This window comes from Leptosomus discolor, chromosome 5, assembly GCF_034619465.1.
Source record: "Leptosomus discolor isolate bLepDis1 chromosome 5, bLepDis1.hap2, whole genome shotgun sequence".
Classification (NCBI taxonomy): domain Eukaryota; kingdom Metazoa; phylum Chordata; class Aves; order Leptosomiformes; family Leptosomidae; genus Leptosomus; species Leptosomus discolor.
In genome coordinates this window covers 78,654,864-78,667,055 of record NC_141395.1, presented here as the reverse complement: position 1 = coordinate 78,667,055, position 12,192 = coordinate 78,654,864, and the positions used below count along the sequence as shown (strand labels likewise).

The 12,192-nt window shown below is 39.7% G+C and overlaps 1 protein-coding gene across 2 annotated transcripts in view; it reads left to right on the top strand.

Annotated features, from left to right (window-relative positions):
- EFR3A (EFR3 homolog A) overlaps positions 1-11,100 on the top strand; it is a 67,216-nt gene extending 56,116 nt beyond the window's left edge. The window contains exons 17-23 of one of the 2 annotated variants that reach the window (XM_086466256.1): positions 409-536; positions 1,512-1,562; positions 4,504-4,592; positions 8,072-8,120; positions 8,623-8,726; positions 9,367-9,416; positions 10,656-11,100. In XM_086466256.1, the coding sequence (XP_086322382.1) occupies positions 409-536; positions 1,512-1,562; positions 4,504-4,592; positions 8,072-8,120; positions 8,623-8,726; positions 9,367-9,416; positions 10,656-10,761 (577 nt within the window). In that variant the 3' untranslated portion in view covers positions 10,762-11,100. The remainder of the gene's footprint in view (positions 1-408; positions 537-1,511; positions 1,563-4,503; positions 4,593-8,071; positions 8,121-8,622; positions 8,727-9,366; positions 9,417-10,655) is intronic. The other variant, XM_086466255.1, reaches the window with a different exon arrangement.
- Positions 11,101-12,192: the final 1,092 nt, after the last annotated feature.

Genomic DNA, 12,192 nt, shown 5'->3' with positions numbered 1-12,192 from the left:
TGCCAGAGAAGGATCTCCTCCCTCGACCTGCTGGCAACACTACTCCTAATGCAGCCCAGGATACCCTTAGCCTTTTTTGTGCAAGAGCACATTGCTGGCAAATGGCAAATACTATTGCTCTGCAGTTGTTTCTATTTAACAGAGACCATATTCTCTCAAGACGTAGCAAGAATAGGTGAGGAACATATTTCAGATAACCAAGAATTGTTAAGGTAAGTTAGTATATTGCAGTTATTCAATGGACAAATTATGGGATCTATATTAATTCCTAAAAAACTCAGCGAGTTTGATTTCTATCAAGTCATTATCACTGACCCTTTTTGGTTGCTTGCAGACATTGGAAAAGTATTTTACTTCTTGAACAAATCCACATTGGTAGATAATAACTTCAGTTATATATTTTGACAGTCTTCCAAAGTCCTTAGAGAAGCATGAAAAAAATTTATTTTTCCTGACAAACAAGATTGCAGAATCCTTAGGAGGCAGTGGATACAGTGTGGAAAGATTGTCAGTTCCATATGTACCCCAGGTAACAGGTAAGTGGTGACTAGTGACAAAAAAGTACCAGTTATTAAGAATGCTTTCTTAATGTCTTGTGTGCCAATGAAATGTAGTGTGAGTCCTTGGCAATAAAATGGTATAATTTTGTGATGGTTTTGGTTGTTTTGTTTTTTTTTTTCTCATTAGCTGCTGTATTATTGCTGAGAGTTTTCAACTTTGTGTCCTTTTAACATTATTTTTTCTTCCTTAAATTCAGGAGGTGGGGCAGAAAGTTCTTGAACCCACTTTGACTCTTTTTAATGAAGTCTTTGCTTTTGAAAGAATACCTAAGAAGATAGTAGTGACTATTACTGTGTTTCTGTATTAACTTGAGTTAGCAGGTGAGGAAGGGTTATACAAGTCAGCGTAGTTTATGCTTTTTATGTAAACAGTGGATGGAATGTATTCCATCCCTTTGCCATATGGCCTTGTGCTGGCTTGAGTTATTGACCGTAGTCAAATTCTCAATGAGCAGATGTTAATTTAATCAAGAACGTTATGTTTTCCTCCATGAGATACCTGTGCTGGCTTGGTGTCAGATAACACAATGAAAATAAAGTATGCCTGAGGAAGATTTGGAAGAGTTCATGCTACCCGGGATGCTTGTTATCTCATAATGCTAGAATGTAGTGTTTCAAAATATATCATTAATTTTAGTAAAAGATGGATCCATTTTTTGTATATTCCTGTGAAAGTTATGGTTAAACCCAAAAAGCCAGTGAAGATTTTTTCCTAATTATTTCTAATATTTCTGAATATCAATGATATAATGCTTAACAATGACTTATAGACATAAAATCACCATTCTGTCTTTAAGATGTTGGTACTTCTTACCAGTTTGAAAGACATTCATATTTGTAACTTTTTGTACCTTGTTCTCTTCCTTATTTGGGGGAGGTAGCAAGCTGATAATCTAAATGTACATTTAATCATTTTTTTGTCTATACATATATAATTTTTTTTTAATTTAGCTCTATTTCCATCAGGCAAAAAACCTCATAAATGCAGACACAAGTCAAAAGGTAAAAATGAGTTGTAGGTCAGCCTGCTGTCCTGCTAGCTGTGGTGTATCTGCGTAGGATGTGCACAGTCAAAAAAAATAGTCTTTTAGAAGGCCTTTTAGACCTTTAAGCCAGAAATTGTGTCGTACGTAGTGTTTCCTTCCGCCTTTTTTTTTTTTGTTTATTTCCTTGATATACCTGTAGCAATGTTAGCTGCTGCAAGGTTTGCCTTTGTGTTTACTCTTGACTTGGAACTCCACAATATGGTAGCTTCCTATTTCCTTACTCCGAGCAGGTGGTAGGCCTAAAGGTATCATTTTGGTGATAGTACTAATTACCTCTTTGAGTCACATTACAAGAACACGTTGTTCTTCCCAGGAAAGTTGAAAGAAGCTCTCAGCTGTTCACAGAACGATGATTCATGTCACTCTCCGGCTGTTCAGGATAAAGGTCCACTAGTGGGACATGTATATGTGCATATGTTCCGTGCGCATCCCACCAGTTAGCTGGGCTTAGACCCTGTCCTACCCACCAGCTGTCTCCTGCTTCCCAGGGTCCCCAGTCAGTGGCACCTGAGCGTGTGAATCCCCAGAGCCCACCGCTCCAGTCCAGCTGCTGGTACGGGTGCATGTACACACGCGTCTCAGTCAACCCCCCCCGCGGGCTCCGTGGTCTTTCTGACAGCGGGCCTGGGCCTCCTGCTCCCTCCAGCTGCCTCCCCTCGCCAGAGACACGCAGACACGCAGGGACACCCCCTGCTCGCAGGCCACTCAACCCACTCGCCTGCTGGTCCAGCTTGATACTCCCTTGCGAGCGTGCGCTGGGGCCGTGCACCTTCGCGCTCTCGAGGCACGCCGGCGGTCTGACTCCGGTTGCTGCGCTCAGCCCCCGTGCACGCACCGGCCCAAAGAACACAGTCCCTCACCCAGGAAAAGAGAAATGGGATTTAATCAGGCGATGGGACAGGCTGCACCGATGAGGCTCAGGGCATGGCCGGACGCACGTACTGACACTTCTATTCTCTTATCCCTTTATTTCCCTTCTTGCTCCTTCAAACCGTGTCAGTCCTCCTTTCCCCCCCCCCCCCCCTTTGCTTCCTCCCCCAAACATCCCATCCTAAGCCTTGTGCGATCCCAAAGTGCTGTTCCCCTGCATCCCGCAACATGTCCCGTACCCCAGTCACTGATCCCGCCTCGGTCATGAGATGACAGAGAGCTGCTTGTGGTGCCCCATGGGTTTGGTGCCACCCCCGGGCCATGAGGAAGGCCCTGGCAGGGGCCAGGGCAGTGGGTACTGGAGCGCCACCACTGCCCTCGTGCCTCTGGGCTGCTTCGTGTAAGTGGAGACGAGCTTTGTATCATAGAACAGAAAAAAAATGTGATTTTCACAGTTTTCTCCCTACTTAATATGTTGAAATTAGAGATGAATGAGCAGTTTTATCAGGCCAGTATAGTGAGGCAACCCTTACAAAATCCAAAATAGTCCCAAAATAGTCCCAAAAGTGTATCTTCTGGTGCTTGCCTGTCAATTAGAGAGAGAACAGCAAGATGGCAGCAAAGATGTAGTTTTGTCTTCTGTTTACTCTTGAGGGCTAAGGTGATTTCCTCAGAATCCATATGTATTTGGTCTTGTACCAGTGAGCCGTCAGGGATTAAAAATTAAATAAATCCTTCAAAATGCCACTTCAGATGCTCGGGGTCTCTGAGAAGCTTGCAAAGACAGCTAGAAGTCAGGTGTTTTTCACTAATCTTGTTCTTTCACTGCCTCTTGCTCTTAAAATGGCATTTCATTTATATGACTTCTGAAAGTTATTTCCTGATTTTTGAAAGCTGAGTATGTTCCGCTCTGCTGGAATGAGTCCTGTTTGTTCATGCTCAGCATTTGCCCCGCAAAAGCGCTTTGCCAGAGGGGGTTTAAACAAAGGTTGTGGAAGAACCAGCATAACTTACCTTGTGGTGGGGGAGTTTTACAATTGTTCTTCTTATCTTAGTATCAAGTGCCTGTAGGTTCTTCTAACTGTGTGCAGTGCCAGTCAACAAATAGTAATGGCCGGGTCTTGGCTAAAATGTAAAATGTAACATCACAATTCATGGTTTTGTGAGATACATGAGAGTCGGGCCACTCAAGTCTCCGTTGGTCAGACAATCCTCAGGACACATCTGTAAATCTCTTTTTTTACTGTTTTTTTAAATCCCACGTTAATATGTTAAATGTCAAAAATGAGGAAAGATTATTGGTGTATTGTCTCAGGAAGGCAGTCACAAAAGGAAAATCCACCACCTGGTGGATCATTCGATCATAATCGGCTTATGCATTAATGAAATTGCTGTGCTCCTTGTATCAACGCAGTTGATCTCATTCTGACCACTTTTTAGGCCAGCTGGACTTGCTGACATGTTTGTAGGAAGTTAGAAATGGAAAGAATATTTTTCGCCAAGTAGATTTTTAGACTCACTGAATATGGTACTTGTAGCAACAAGAATAAGGAGGAATTGTTGTTCATTTCTGTTCAGAATTCTTTATTTGTTCTGTCAGTGAGTCATGTTCCAAGAAGCCCTTTTCTGTTTCAGAATACCTTCAGATTAGGACCTTAGTATTTCAATTTCACAATCGAAAAAAATAAGTTCAGGCTTTTTTAAATTACTCTGCGGCAATATATCATCATATGCTACTTATTATACATTTCAATCAGATCTCATTTCATTTTTTTAATTTCTGGGTTTCAAGGAAAAGTTGGCAAGCACTGGGATGAGAGGGGGAAGGGACCACAAAAAGGTTGTTTCCCTTCATATTTAATAATTTAGAGCAGTAACTGATCATTTTTCACAACAATCCAAATGATAAAATATATGATCTTGGGTTAAACAGGCAAATAGAAACAAATCGGCATCTGATGTGTAGAAATTTGATTGATCGTATTTCAACTGTTATACAAAAAAGTGAGAAGTTGTTTTTCTTCTAGATGAGGACAGACTCTCCAGGAGGAAGAGCATTGTGGACACAGTATCTATTCAGGTGGATATTCTGCCTGGCAACAACATAGAGGATAAGGTATGAAAACACTGGGATACTTTAAAGCAGCATCTTCATGGGGGGTGAATGCAAATGAAGATTGCCCCGAAATTCTGATATCTAATTGTTCTAGCAACGTTAAATGCTTTGAGGTTTTGATTTTTTTTAACTCCTGTGTTTATAGAGATGGGTTGTGAAAGACACCGATACTGGTCTTGCTCTACAAATAAAGTGTAAAGTATTTTGTCACTATGGTTTTTACAGACAGTAACTACAGAATATGGGGCGGCAATACATATATATGCCAAACAACTAATGAGTAAATACTCTAAAATATTTTCTTTGCGTTTTGAGGTATCAAATAAATTCCTGCATCATTTGAAGTATCTAGAGAGTCTTGTTCATCACCATGGGACTGGCAGATGTAAGACTAGTGGGAGACCTGCTGTCTTTGAGAGGGGCAAGTAAAGACTAGGCAGGCTGCATACGCCACGGTGTTAGGCATCACTTCTCCCTTCCAGAAGAGTTTAGCACACAGCACTTTGAAGGTCATGGGAAGGATAAGGTAGCAACAAAAAGTTCATAGGGTGCAGGAGCTGATGCTAATTATCCCTTAGGAAGACTGCATTATAATTAAAACTATCCTACATCTTTTGACACTTCCTTTGAAGTCGTTCTTAAAATAAATTTCTGTTTCTACGGCATTTTTTTCAAGGCTCTGCTGGCTGTGATGGAGATTAGCTGTTGAAATTGAGGTGTTTGTACCTGCAAATGAATCCTGCCTTTAGCATCTTCAAGCACAAACGGGCTAGGGACGCGAAACAGAATGTGTAGACAGAGTCAAGCTGAATGTTAGTTAAAAATGCAGTATTAAGCTATTGCAAAGGAGCAAGCTTCAATTTAGAACTTACTGAGAGAAGGGGATTATGATTTGCATCATTATTATTATTCCTTTCTGCTCTGTGCTGATGATACCTCAGGTGATATTTTGTGTTCACTTCTTGCTCTCGTGCTTTAGCAAGGGTACAAATAAACTAGGTAAAAGTTGAGGAGAAAGAAGACAAAAAGCGTTTGAAAAATACGCCAGATTTTCACAATCTTTTACCTTTCTGAAGACAGTAAATGCTCGTAGTAGGAATGGGGATATTTGCCATTAATATCCTGAAAGTAGAGTTAAGTGAGAGTTTCCATTTCAGATTGCAAATGATTATGCTGACGCTACGTTAAGCATTGATACGGAGACATTTTTTGAAGAGGATATAGCAGTTGTAGATACGTCAAAATGTTTGTCTGGGTTCCCAGTTTAACGTGGTACAGTGTCTTGGATAGTGAATTACTGTTTGTCTCTCTTGAAAACAAGAATTTTATTCATCGAAAACCTATGAAACAAAGTAGTCCTCCTTTAGTTGCTTCACAATTTCTCTTTGCAATGCAAAGGGAAAACCAGTATTTTCTGATTTGGTGACTGCACCTTGATACCTATATAGCAAACAGCCGAAAAACTGGTAGAGAGACCAGAATGAACTTCTCAGTCATGGTGAGGCTCCAGTATTAGCGCTCTTGCGATGGGTTAATCACAGAATTATTTAGGTTGGAAAAGACCCGTGAGATCATGGAGTCCAAGCATTAACCTAGCACTGCCAAGTCCACCACTCAACCGTGTCCCCCAGCGCCACGTCTGTACATCTGTTAAATACCTCCAGGGGTGGTGACTTCCCTGGGCAGCCTGTTTCCTCAGGAATGGTGCTCGGTAATTGTTGCTAATTCTTGTTCCCTATAATGAATGTTTTTCGCCACCTGCAACATAAGGTGACGCGCTGGATGTAACTCAAGAGGAGGGAAAAAAGAAAAAAGCCCACAAGGATACAAAAATCTGTTTTTTTTGCTGTGTAGGTTAGTAAGTATAACATAAGCCATCACTGTCAGCAGAATTAAACTGGAAAAAAAAAAGGCTTTATGATTGAGAGGATAAACTCCTTAATCAATGGAAGTTTTAGGATTAATGATGTGTGGTATCATTTCTGCACTGTGAGGTAGAACATTGTTTGTCCATAAAGTACCTATTATTCTATATAATATGAATGCAATTTTTTTTTGTCATCACAATCGAAGTTTTTTTTGTTATGGCATGTGTTCAGGAAGATGGTTTATTCCATCTTTATCTGCGTTTATAAGATGAAAGCACTTATAAAAGCAGCTAGTGCTTCTGTGATACTGATAATGCTGGCTAATATCAGCAGCTACTACAGATGTTAATTAGAAATCTGAAAGGCTGCCATAAATAAGTAGTATTTACCGAATATGAATCATATACAAGGTGATCATTTCAAAACCTGAATACTCTTTATCTCTAGCCATACCCACAAATATTTGACATAAAACATGTTTTGCTGTTTGTTTATTAACGTTTTATCTATTCAGAGGTAAAGAATACAACGCCGATGTAGTCAAATCTATTAGAAAAGTATCATTTACAGCTCCATCTCCTGAAATGACACTGATGTAAAAGGGAAACAGCTACTTCTTCTGGCTTTTCCTTTTATAGTAGGTTAAATCAGTGAATTAAAAGATTGAAAAAATTCCGAGTCTTCTGAATTGGGGGAAATAACGTTTTGGTACCTTACAGATCTTTTCTCTTAAATCATGTTAGACCGCTTCTAACGAAAAAGTGCTGCCTGTTTGTATTAGTTTTGAAGGATTAAAGTAAGGCAGTCCAAGCCAAGAAGCCCTGTTATCTGCCATCTAAGCATTCTCCCCTAACACTATCACAGTGGTTTCGTTGTCAATATGCTTAATTGGTATAGAAGCTCTAGGTCTATAAAGGATTGAAACACAAAGATCCATGGACTGGAGCTCTTCAGAGAAACGTTCGTGCATCTTTGGCAATTTTGCGGCCCCGAGCAGTTCCTAATGAAGTACATCTGCAGCAGCAAATGGGTATTCATGTTTCTTAATAAACAGATTTTCTCAGTGCATCAGACATAGCTTGTTATGAAGACCCCTTTAGCCCCAGTGTTTGACATAAGCACCAAACTATTTGGAGCCTGTACTGGTATTGCCTAAAGCAATAACCATTTCCACTCGACCCTCCACTGCCATCTCTTATTTTAGTGCCACGTTGCTGGTAACTCAGCTGGTCTCAAGAAGCAGTTGCTATTATTTGCCACAGCTGTCTGAGAACCGGTACTGAGGCGTAACAGTATAGAAACACCACAGCAGATGGCTGCCCCAAAGGCGTCTGTCAAAATTCAAGTCGTCATTTTCCAAAGTATTGTTGCCATAGAGCATCTTGACTAGAATTTGGAAAGTTTTCCTTGATCGCTGTGATTTCAGTGGCTTAAAAATGTGAATTAGTGATCTGTTGGCTGTCAGAGAAACTCCAGAGAAAGCTGTTAGAAACTTGTAAGGCAGAAGATCTCTGTGGCCATTTCGGCCTTCTGTGTTTATCACATTCCTTGTTTTTTAGAAGTGTATATGTTATATGTGAGGTTTAAAGGGTTGTGTTTCTTTGTGTTTAGGTTGATAATACTGAAGAAATCACTTTCGAAGCTTTGAAGAAAGCAATTGGTAAGATGTGTTACAATTACGTTTATGCAGCATAGTTCTAGATTACTGTGGAGTTGCTAGAGAAAAAGGTGTGGCCAGAATAACATAATTAAAATATTACCTTTATCTCTCTTCAGCTGGTAAATTTACTTACAACTTCCGTTATTTCTTTCTAAATTTCTGAAATGATATCTCGATAATTTTAGCGAGTTCCTTTCCTGAAGCTAATGTGAGTGAATGAAAAGCATCTGGAAATGCCTGTCGTGTATTAACTTGGCCAAGCTATAAATAACCTGATAGTTTCAAATCCCATTGAGTGATTATTTTCAAAGACCCACATCACCCTGACTCGGCACCCCACAGCACCCAGCACCGCAGTGTAAGCAGTGACAGGTGACAGCTCGCTTAAGTGTGGTTGCATTACTCCAAATACAGCGCTTCTGTGCTCCTGCAGTGCACGTTTGAACGTTGATATCACACTTGATAGGCAAAGATTATATTTGTTGTCTTTTTTTTTTTTAAGATAACAATGGACTTGAGGAACAGGAAAAAGAAAAAAGGCGTCTCGTGATTGAAAAGTTCCAAAAAGCACCATTTGAAGAGATCGCTGCACAATGTGAAACCAAAGTGAGTTTCTGACGAATGTTGTACGGCATTGAGGATATTAATAAAAGCATTAGTGGAGATGTGCTGGCTAAAGGTGATTTATGTTACCATGTCGCTGCTGCTGGTATTTCTGAAGAAGTTCAGTTCATTGTCTTCAGTTATTGTCTCCACTATTATCAGTCTGGGGAGATTCTGGTTATTCAAAGTGTGGTTTTGGTTGTTCTTAGACCATTTGAAAAGGAAAGGAGATCTCATGTACTCTTCATCTTAATGTTTTCCTTGCTCCCTTTGAAATCTAGATTCACAGTCCATTCTAATCTAGATTCACAGTCCTAATTCATCCTGGGATAACTGGATCAGTATTTACCCCATTATATATTTTGAATAACTAAATGTGTTTCGGGTTTGTTAAACTCCTATCTGCAACAGCAAAGTTTGCTATACAATTCCTTGCACTCCAGGACAGGCTCACTCAATCTCACATGTCTCTTCAGGGCTCAGAATCCTGGCAGCAGTGAGAAAAGAAATCGAGGCAGGACATGCTGCCTGGGTTTGCCACGTGGTGGTGTGGAACACACTCGCCAAGCGTGGCCTGACGCGTTCATTTCAGCTTGGTTCAATATCTAGTAGTTAATAATTCAATTTTCTTCTTTTTTCCTAGGCAAACTTGCTTCACGACAGACTCGCACAGATACTGGAGCTCACCATTCGGTAAGGCTTTATGCAAGAAGAATATGATGAATGAAAAATGAGTTACAAAGCGTTGGTGACTACTTTCAGATAGTCGTGTCATAGTCTTCTTAAACACATGTAATAGGCTGCAAATAATTGACTGAATGCTGTAGTTTAACCCCGGTAGGCATTTCAGCCCCACATAGCCGCTGGCTTACTCCCCCTCAGTGGGATGGGGAAGAGAATCGGAAGGGTAAAAGTGAGAAAACCCATGAGACAAGAGCAGTTTAATAGGTAAAGCAAAAGCCATGCGTGCAAGCAAAGAAAAATAAGGGATTTTATTCCTTCAAAAAAAAAAAAAATAAGGAGGTCACTCACCACGTCCCATCATTGGGCAGGTGCTCAGCCACGTCCAGGAAAGCATCACACGTAAGAGTTACATGGGAAGATTAATGCCATAATTCCAAACGTCCTCCCCTTCCTGCTTCTTCCCTTAAAGCTTTTATTGCTGACAGTGACGTCATATGGGATGGGGATGTCCCTTTGGTCAGTTGGGATCCGCTGTCCCGGACTGTGTCCCCTCCCAGCTTCTTGCCCAGCCCCAGCCTACCCACTGGCAGGGCAGCGTGAGAAGCAGAGAAGACCTGGACTCTGCGCGAGCGCTGCTCAGCAGTCACGAAAACGTCCCGGTGTTACCAACGCTGGTTTGGTCACAAATCCAGAACACAGCCCCGTGCAAGCGACGGTGAAGAAAATTAACTCTCTCCCAGCCAAAACCAGTACGCTGATGAAGAGTAGTCTTCATCTAAAATAGTCACTTGGATTTTCTTGTTGTTACTTTGAACCTTTTAGATAGCAGAGAGTGTCCAGAAGCTATGTCAGAGTGTACTTATATTCCTATAATATTTCTCTGTGTATCAGCAATATTGAAGAATGCTGCTGGTTTCCCGTTGCTGTACCTGTTTGAGAAAGTAATGAGACGTTGAACACCCGAAATACTACATGACATTATTATAAAGACTTGTGCAGGATAAATAGTATTTGTTAGTAATAAAATGCATTTTCATAGTTCTGTAACATCGATGAAGTTGATGATTTAGACCGCAGTACAAAAAGAAACCCAAGGATGATAATTTCGTTAGAATTTCAGGATGGTTGGGTGAGGGGGTGGATATAATTTATTTCTGTTTCTCGTCTCTTAGTGTATAAAGTTATTAAAAAAAAGAAAGCAATCCTTATAATTATAAATTATATATATTGATTGTTCTTCTCACACAGTCCTCCACCTAGCCCCTCAGGAACGATGACCATTACTGCTGGACATGCTCATTACCAGTCTGTTCCAGTCTATGAGATGAAGTTTCCAGATCTTTGTGTGTATTAAGTGTCTTCTGAAGTCTGCTGGACATTATTTAGAGTAGAGTACAATAGAAAGAACAAGATGAGTTCTCAAATTTTATTGTTTGTTTCATCTAAACTAACTTTAAAATGGTGACGGACATGAGCCAAATACAGATTACTCTAGCCAAACTCATGACACTGTCTTGAGTTGTTTTCTTCTGTAATATATTTGAAGTTAGGTTTTTCATATATCAGGTTTCTTCGCTTTCATACTTGAGTACGTGTGAATTTAAAACTTGTCTTGCCGTATTTCAGTTACTTTAGGAATTTGTATGTGTGTAAATTCCTTAATTTCAGACATTGTAACTGTAAATCTGTTAAAGCTTTCTTCCTGGTGTTTTTTTTTTTTACTGTTTGGTTGTGTTGTTTTTTTTTTCTCCTCTCCACCTCAATATGTGTCTAAATAGAATGCTTTTGGCTTGCTTCATCTTATTAAATGTTCCAGTGGAGCACTACCTTAGCTCCATGTTGTTCATGCTGTCATAGCGAGTCAACCTGTTTATTTTGGAATATATAGAAAACACCAAAACCTTACACGTGTTCAAGTACAGTAAATGAATTCATGGACACCTGTTAAGTATTTTTTGATGCATCACATAACATGCTTTTTAGATATATACGCCCAGTATATGTCCTGTGTTTCTTGCTAAAAGTTAACTGCTTTGCTTAAGAGGAGAAATCTCTTGAAGCACTGAATTGTGCAATATTTTTCCTATCTTAAGGTGTATGGTTTACAGACTATACTTTTGAAAATGCAGTAGTATTTTACTGTCTGCTTTAGTATAAATACACGAGAGATATATTTAGTATAGCAGAAGATAAACTGAGGGCATTTTAATTCATAAATAGAGAAATTACAAATATATTCTATGAGGTATTTCTCTGTAGTTTATTACAGCTTTTTAATGATATTTTAGAAATTGAAAGAAAACTGGATGAAACCATTTAAAGGCCAAGAATTTATTAATATGTTTTCAAGCAAAAGCATTTTTAGAGATGCATCACTGTGTTCATTTTTGTTTCATTTCTCAAAACTTTCTAGAAATGAGGAAAATATGGTAACTTCCATAGGTTTATGTATCTGAGTATACTATTCTAATGTAAATAAAATAAAACTGATAGAGTAAATCACCTTTTGATGGCAATTGTCAAGGCTGTCTTTACAACTCCTGGATTCTGCAGGCAAAAAGAAAAAAAAAAACAGCTTTTGTTGGTGCCCTGAATAGTAGCTTTGAAGTCCCTTAATCTGTCTGAATCTGACTGAAGCAGCACAAACGTGAATGGATGTTCTCGAATGTCTATAATAAATGCAAGACATTTCTGTTAGCCAGCCGTTTGGATGAACAGTGATCAGGTCATGAACAATGGGATCTAACTTCATTTAGCCCTGCCTTGAGCAGGAGCTCGGTTTAGA